The sequence below is a fragment of the Quercus suber genome, unplaced genomic scaffold (genome assembly GCF_002906115.3).
Source record: "Quercus suber isolate HL8 unplaced genomic scaffold, Cork oak 2.0 scaffold_95, whole genome shotgun sequence".
NCBI classification, from domain to species: Eukaryota; Viridiplantae; Streptophyta; class Magnoliopsida; order Fagales; family Fagaceae; genus Quercus; species Quercus suber.
The window spans coordinates 101957-110387 of NW_027069560.1; the positions used below are offsets into that span (position 1 = coordinate 101957).

Consider the following 8431-nt stretch of genomic DNA (forward strand, 5'->3'; position numbering starts at 1 on the left):
CGCCGAGCTGGGCTCCCTGCATCCTTGATTGCTATAAATCACCCTCGGCTACAGCCGAAGTGCTTGTCTCCGGCCGATGTTGAATGGCCATTATCATACACTGCCTAGCCATGTTCTGGTTTCCCAAAATTTCTGAAACCTCGCCCCCTGAGGGATACTTCACTTTCTGATGAAGAGTGGAAGAAACAGCCCCCAAAGCATGCAACCATGGTCTTCCCAAAATAGCCGTATACGGAGAAAAGGCATCCACCACAATAAAATCCACCTCTACCATATCTGAACCAGTCTGCACGGGTAATCTAACCATTCCCAACGGGGTGACTGATTTGCCCTCGAAGCCCACCAGCGGGGAATTATATGTTGTCAGATCTTCAGGTTTCAAATTTAGCCCCCTGAATAAATCAGGGTACATTACCTCGGCGGCACTTCCATCATCAACCATCACTCTCTTAACGCCATACCCTCCGATCCTAATCGTAACCACCAAAGCATCATCATGCAGTTGTATGGTTCCTCTCTTATCCTCTTCTGAGAAGCCTAACACCACCGAGGTGCCCGGTCTGGCTTTCTTCGGCCTCGAACTGGAGCCCTCCTCCGAGCACTGAGACACAGACATTACCCTGGAAGGGCAAGATCCAGTTCTCCCCGGGGCAGCGAATATAACGTTTATCGTGCCCAAAGGAGGTCCCCTTGAAGCATCCCCCTGAGACGCCGAGCCTGCGTGGCCTCCTCGGCCGCCGGAGTGATGCAGAAATTAGGTCAACTTCCCCTCTTGCACCAACTGCTCCAAGTGATCCCACAGATTGTTACAATCTTCGGTGATATGTCTGTGGTCTTGATGGTACTGGCAGTAAAGATTCCGATTACGCTTTGCAGGATCCCCTGCCATCTTATTGTGCCACCTAAAGAACGACTCGTCCTTTATCTTCTCCAGAACTCGCTGCACTGGTTCTCGGAACACGGCGCTAACCACCTGGGAGTTGGCAGGCCCTGACTGCCCCCCAAAGTCCCTCCGAGGTCGGTTGTTGTTATACCGGTTCGGCCTGAAATCCCTCCTCTCTTGAGTTACTGCTTTAGACTTTCCTCTGCCTTGCATCTGATCTTCCTCTACTCTTCTATATTTGTCTATCCGATCCATAAGCTGACGTACACTAGTGACAGGCTTGCCAGTCAGAGACTTCCTCAGACCGTGCTCGGTTGGAAGACCCTCCTTAAAAGTGTTCATAGCCACGTCGTCGTGAGCCCCATCCACCTCGTTGAACATTTCCCAGTACCGGTCTGAGTAGGCTTTTAGGGTTTCCCCTTCCCGCATAGACATGGATAGTAGCGACCCCAAGGGTTGAACAACCCTTCTACATGTAATAAAATGCGCACCAAAGGCCTGGGTGAGCTTCTCAAAAGAGTCAATAGTATTAGTTCTCAAGCCATTAAACCATCTCATTGCCACTGGGCCCAGGCTAGACGGGAAAACCTTGCACATTAGGCTTCATCCCTGGCATGAATAGTCATTCTCTGGTTGTAGTGGCTAACATGTTCCACTGGGTCTGTTCGACCATTATAAATGGTGAACACAGGCTGGTGGAATCGCCGAGGAAGACTAGCGTCCTCAATATGTCGTGTGAAGGGCGACTTAAAGACCTGATCCAAAGCCTTGTTCAAGGCATCATTCCCCTGACCCTGGCGAGTCGGGCTCTTATTCCTTCGCCCACGGTGGTACTCCTCCTCACACGAAAAAGATTCGCTGGGTGGAGTTCTCGACCTTTGCCTGTAACTGGTGTCATCCGACTCCTCAGAGGAGTGCCTAGAGTTATGAGCCTTACGCCTTCGTCGCTCATATCGCAATTCCCTCTTCAACTTGTTAATCTCACGCTGCAAATTTCCTCCGCTCTTTACAGGGGAAGCATGGCCTTTCCCCCGATAGCGGCTTATATCTGTACGGGTTGTTCGGGTACTCCCCTCATGATCCCCCCCAGGTTCGTGGTCTACCAACGGATTACTGTGCTGAGAGCCCCTAGACTCTGCTTGGTGCTGATTAGCATCTGCCTATTGCGGGCCCGTCAATGGTTGTTGCGGTACTCCCTCTTCCATTGTGAGTATCACACCTGCCCTTCCTTTTCAACAGATCAAGTTCTTTCCCACAGACGGCGCCAATTGTAGGGACTCAATTTGGATTTGACCCTGAGTATGAATGGGTTTTCAGCCCAATAAGCCCAAACAATAAATTTTTAGAGCATGGGTACAAGAACTAGTGCTGTTTGACAGGAAAGGTTATACTCATCAAGTAACAAGGGATATTTTAGGTTCATTCCTTGAGAAAAACTCTCCTCGGCTTTCTTTCAGTCCGTCTCTCTTTTCTTCTTTCTTTCTTTTTTTTTTATCCAGAGTCCCCCTTTCAATTTCATTCGTTTCTATATTATATACTCCGTTCTCCCCTCCGTTTCCATTGTACACGTGTAGTTCTTATCGTGGGAGCTCCTTTTTGTCCCATCCAGCACCTACCGGAACGTTCTGCTTAGTGGCCATAAAGCTGCTTAGTCACTGTTCAGGTATCACCTCCACATTAATGCGGCCAGAGGGTTAGCTGGAAAGCATTTAATGTGGAGGTGATGGCCTTGGAAGATATTTGATACCTTCCCCGACTCCCCCTTAGGTCTATACCCAATTTCCAGTTCAGATACAACTTAGCAGAGTCTCCTCAATAAAACGAAAGTTACATTCACCTCGGACTTTGGCGTCCTCGGACGTACGTTATGCCGCTGTATACAATATCCACTTCTTTCTCCTATATTATCCATTTAATGATAATAAAACTTTTTTAGGCTATCCTCGGATTGGGCCGTTGGGCCCCGAGCCCACTTCTGAGGATTACTATATCTTTTTAACCAACAGGCCCCACAATAAGTATTGGGGGAGTTGGGAGGATTCATCAAAGAAGGGAAATGTGTTTTTGTATGTTTATGTGGTGTTTGATTCTTGAAAGAAGTTAGATTATTTGAATTATTATTTATCAAATTTGTATGGGGAGAATGTTGCTAAGGATATCACTGACCTTGTGAAAGGTGTATTGGAACGCTTGTATGACCATTATAATTCAACTCATTCATCATACATGTCTATATAAGGTGCGAGTGAGATATCAAGGATGGAAGATGTTGATGTTGTTGATGATGATGATGATGATGTAGATAAATTTATTGTCTCTCAATACAAGGCTTTTAGGCAAGGAAAACAATATGTTGGGTGTGTATATGAGGTTGCAAAATACTTGATGGAGAATAGTGAAAGGGAAAATGACAAAACCTTTAATATTCTAGCTTTATGAAAGTATAATACTAATAAGTATAGAATACTATCTTGACTCGCACAAGATGTGTTGGCTGTACTTGTTTCAACTGTGACTTCTGAGTCGGCATTAATATGGGAGGACGTATACTAGACTCATTTCGTAATTCACTTGCCCCTGAGATGGTACAATCTCTCATATGTACTCAAAATTGGCTTCAATCTTCAGTGCAAATTTCACTTCGACAAGCCATGGATGATGTTGAGCTCTTTGAAGATTATGGAAAATGTAAAGTTCTTAAAATTTATTAACTTGTACTTTAACAGAAATTTAATATATCTTGCGTATTTAATACATCTTGTTAGTGCATTAAATGAAATTTAATATATATTGTTGTTCTAAAATGTTTTAAAACTTTTTGGGAAGCGAAGTTAGTTTCACCTTCAGCAACATCACCTTCACTATCAAGCACTGTTACTAATCTTGACTGATCTGTCTACATATATCGGTTAGTTTTGCTTTACTTTAATTAAACTAGGTGTGTATCTTAAGTTATATGGCCTCAATGGTATAGTCCTCACACTTGCCTATGTTTTGTATAGTCATCTTATGTTGAGATTTAGCATGTTTCCCACTTTTAGTTCCTGCCCCTTCTCTATATTATCATGTTAAATCATTTCTATAGATTTATGGGGTATATATTGTTTAAATAAGCAAACATTTATAAGGCTATAGATATGCCATCTAGTTTTGTTATTATTTTAGTTATATGTCTCTATCCTGCTTGTTCATGAGAACTTAGCTTTTTCTTTATTTGGTGTTGTAGTTTTGATTTTAATCTTGAAGGTAAAAGAGGTTGGGTGATTGGGTCCTAAGCAGAAGGTCGTGACATGCTGATTATTGTTTTTAGGAGAAGGGCAAAGGGTGATTCTTGCCTGATTTGTTGGATTATTATAATGATTTGGGTTTTATTTGCATGATTATTATAATGATTTGCAAAAACTTATATACTTTGTAATGATTTGGGTTTTTATGCTTGTGGATGGAGCCATAACTTATATACTTTGTAATGATTTGAATTTTTCTTTTGCTTCTTCAAACCTATGAAAAGGTCTTAAATCCTCCTCAAGACCTTCATTTTGATAGTTAACAGATAGAAACTAGGTTGATGAATTCAGGTTATTTTATCATTAGAATCCAGGTTTTTTTTATTGATTTTTTAAAACAATATTGGATGATTTGGGTTAATGAATTCAGGTTGTTTTATTATTATTTTTTTTTTGACAATATTGGATGATTGGGTTTTATTTGAAGATGTGAATGATGGTTTTGTTATGGAATTGTGCTTGGTTCTTTTTATCCTCAAAATTTTTTTTTTGACTCGTTGGACCAATATGGTCACATCAAAGGAAAGTTTTTTAACAATTTGATCAGTTAAGGGTCACTTACCCAACAAAGATCAGCTCAATTTTTCAAGGACACAGTTGATAAATTTGTGTTTTTTGTATGATAATGACTTATTAGATGGTTAAAAATTGAATCTCTCCTATTGGGTTATTGTGAAGATCTATAATAACTTTCTATCTATTTATGTCTTTGTTTCTTGGTGTAACTGTGATAGGCAAAGAAATTGAGATGTGGTACTGATCTGTAATAACTTTCGGCATTATCGTAAAAAAAAAAGAAAAAGAAAAAAAAAAGGTTCAACCCGAGACCTGACCCAATATCAGTCCTAACTTGAAGTATACTTTTTGTAGATTATATAATTATAGTGAATGAAGTTATAAATGGAGTTAATGACAAGTTAGAAAGTTGGCGAGACATTCTAAAATCTAAAAACTTTTGGTTAAGCAGGACTAAAACATAGTATGCAGAATATAAATTTAATAAAAATAGATACACAAACCAAAGGACGGTAAGACTTTATAGTTACGAGATACTATGAAGTGAAAGTTTTCGATATATTTGATCAATAATTCATAAAAATTAAGAGATTTAAGATGATGTGAATCATAGGATAGAAGCATAGTGGATGAAGTGAAAAAGTGTATTAGGAGTGTTGTGTGATAGTATAATACATATTAAGAGAAAGAGAAAATTTGATAAGACTATTATACAACTAGGTATGTTTGATGGTCGTGAGTTTCAATTAGCTCAACTAGTAAAATTTATTATCGTTGAATAAGAGATTTATAGTTTGTTTGGATTTATGGTCTACTCTTCTTTACTCCCTTTCCCTCCTCTCAATCTAAACAGGCCCTTTAGGCCCCTTTTGGTTAGGGTGAAAACAGGGAGGATGAAAAAAAATGAGAAAAAAATAAGGATGAAAAATGAAATTTTCCCTTATTTGGTTCATGAGAGAAAACAAGAGGGAAAGAAAATGGTGTGAAAAATTTTCCCTCTGGGCACATAAAATTTTGTCCTCCCAATTTGCGAGAAAAACTAAGGAGAAAAGATGATGTGGATAGTAAATTACACGAACACCCTCATTTTTTCACACTTATTAGACCCTTTGGTATTTTGTTATAACTAGGACATAATAGTTAATTCATATAAACTACATTTTCCATCCTCCCACTTTTCTCTACAACCAAACAAAAAAGTTTTCCACCCTCTCACGTTTTCACTCCTCAAACCAAACACACATGAGGGAAAGCCAAAACTTTTCTATCCTCCCAATTTTTCATCCTCTCATAATGGCCTGTTTGGAAGTTTAGAGAGGGAGAGGAGTAGATGAGAGGAGAGTAGAGGGGAATGGTTATCCTTTACCTTATTTGGATGTTTTTAAAATTAGTAAGGGGAAAGAGAGTAATTAACACTTCATCTTATTTGGATATTTTAAAAATTAGGATCAAGAGGAGAGGAAACGATTTAAATATACAAATTTACCCTTATTTGAAAATGGACTTGCAACATTGTTAATTAAAAAAAAAAGAAAAAGAAATTGCAAATTATGAATTTTTTTTTTTGAAAAGTACTAACATAGTACGAAAAATCATCAACCAAATTAGCCTACTGTATTTGAAATTCAATAATTAACATGTTAATTTCCTGAACAAAACGCACATAGTAAGCCAAAGTTGAAGTAAATCTATAAACTTTAGCATATTTTTGTAAAAACTTGGAAAAGATTCGCTGCGCACATTCTACATAGAGCAAGGATTGCCGTTTCGGTGAATCGGATCGAACACGAACCAGATAAGCCCGAAGCCGAGGCTACGAAGTCGACGAGCTCGATCAGGGTTCACCTTTTGACATCCTTTTCGACTGAGTTCTTCAACAAGTCAGTGAAATCAAAGGTGACGCAATAGAGACTCACTTTGCTAACAAACAGGTTCATCTTCTTGGAGTTCGGTATGTCCTTGAACAGAACCAATAGCTAGATTCTAGCCACCACGCTCGTTGGAAACACTGCCGTGCGCTTTCCTCCTCCTCCGCTGTTGGACTGCAATTACGATGTTGCACGTGGCGAGTTGGAGTAGTGAGTTGACTCGGCTGACGAGTCGTTGCTCAATTTCAATGACTTCCAAGGCAGTTTGCTCCATATTTGCTTCAACGTTGTAAAATTTTTTGATCAAAATCAAATACTTTTTTTTTTCATTCATCTTAAATTTTCTCAGCAAACAAAACTTATTTATATAATCGGTTTGTAATTTTGTTAATTTAAAAAGGGTAAATTGAAAAATTCATTTGGTCAATAATTTATCTATTCTATTCTTCCTTTAAATCTCTCTAATTTGAGGAATTAAAAATGAGGGGTTAGACGTAGTTAAAACCCCTTCAACCCTCCTTCTCATTCTTTAAAAAACTTTCAAATAAGGTAATTGAATTACTGTTCCTTTCTTTACCTCCTCACTTTTTTTTTTTTTTTTTTAAATTTAATAATAACTTTAATGCAATGATATATATATATATATATATATATACTGTTGCAATAAATAATTTACTATTTTGAATATCTTGTAAGTATAGGTTATTACTTCATGAAACTTATTGTAATAGATTGCAAATAATTGAACAAAATAAGTCGGATTAAATTACTGCAATGATATCTTCATTGTAAAAGATAATTAATTCATTTTGTCACTGCGGTTGACTATGAAATAATTGATATCAAATTATTGTAACGAAATATTCGTTGCAATTACGTGTTTGTCATTGCAATAGATTGTAAAAGAATTAATATCAAATTATTACAATGGTAACTTAGTTGCAATAAGCTATTAATTCGAAATTTTCATTGCAATAAATTGTAAAAACAATTTATATCAATTTATTGCAACAATTATTTCATTTTAAGTTATTGCAACAATTTTTCCTAATATATTATAACTTTTATTGCAGCTGAAAATTATAAGTTATTGCAATTTATTATTATTGATGCAATAGTTTAACACTTTTAAGTTATTATTGCAACCATTTTAACTTGTAGATGCGATATTTTATCTAAAACTACTATATACATATTTTGTTGTATTAATATTTGATGTAATAGACATTTTTTGATGTAGTGCATGCTCTTATATCTATCATCAAGATTGTATTGTTCTGTGGTTAGGGATGAGTAATTTGTGTCTAATGTGTCGCTATAGGTTGCCTTAGTTGTTGATTTTTTTATTAGAAACTAATTGTGTTTTTAGTTAGTTCATTTATGTTGTCTTCTATTGTTTAATCCAATTATGGATCAATTTGTATGCCTTTAAGGCTTTAGTTGTGTAGGACAATTTCTACTTAACCTTTGATTAATTAGATTTATCTTTTGTGAGCAATAAGTATCTTTCTTATATTTGTTTTGTTTTACAGATATAAAAGTTTTTCTTTTCCTCTTAATGTTGTTAAAGTGAATTGAAAGAAAGTAGAAAATTATGACTACAATTAGTCTCACTGAAAGCATTGTATATTGACATCTAAGACTGTTTTTTTCTTATTGAAAATATTAGATCATAGTTCATTTAAAGTTTTACTATGAATTTTGCACAAGTGACAGATTAGAAATAATGCAATGCCTTTGCACACCAGTGCCTAATACATATGGAAAAGCAGCCCCTAAAGATGTGATGCTAGTTTTGTTTTTTTTAATTCCCTGTTTATATTACATTGTTTTCAAACTATTTTCAATGTTGATGTCATGGGGTACAAATATTTGGA

At 36.9% G+C, this 8431-nt stretch overlaps 2 protein-coding genes across 2 annotated transcripts; both read right to left on the reverse strand.

The window, feature by feature from the left end:
• Positions 1-31: 31 nt before the first annotated feature.
• Positions 32-616, reverse strand: LOC136068004 (uncharacterized). The gene has a single exon (XM_065774595.1). The coding sequence runs from the start codon at positions 614-616 to the stop codon at positions 32-34; it is 585 nt and encodes a 194-aa protein (XP_065630667.1).
• Positions 617-754: 138 nt separating this feature from the next.
• Positions 755-1318, reverse strand: LOC136068005 (uncharacterized). Its single transcript, XM_065774596.1, has one exon. It carries the CDS (start codon positions 1316-1318, stop codon positions 755-757), a length of 564 nt encoding a protein of 187 aa, XP_065630668.1.
• Positions 1319-8431: the final 7113 nt, after the last annotated feature.

Bases quoted from the DNA above. Each gene is read 5' to 3' on its own strand.
- LOC136068004 (XM_065774595.1), bottom strand. From the start codon at position 616: ATGTCTGTGTCTCAGTGCTCGGAGGAGGGCTCCAGTTCGAGGCCGAAG.
- LOC136068005 (XM_065774596.1), bottom strand. From the start codon at position 1,318: ATGTCTATGCGGGAAGGGGAAACCCTAAAAGCCTACTCAGACCGGTAC.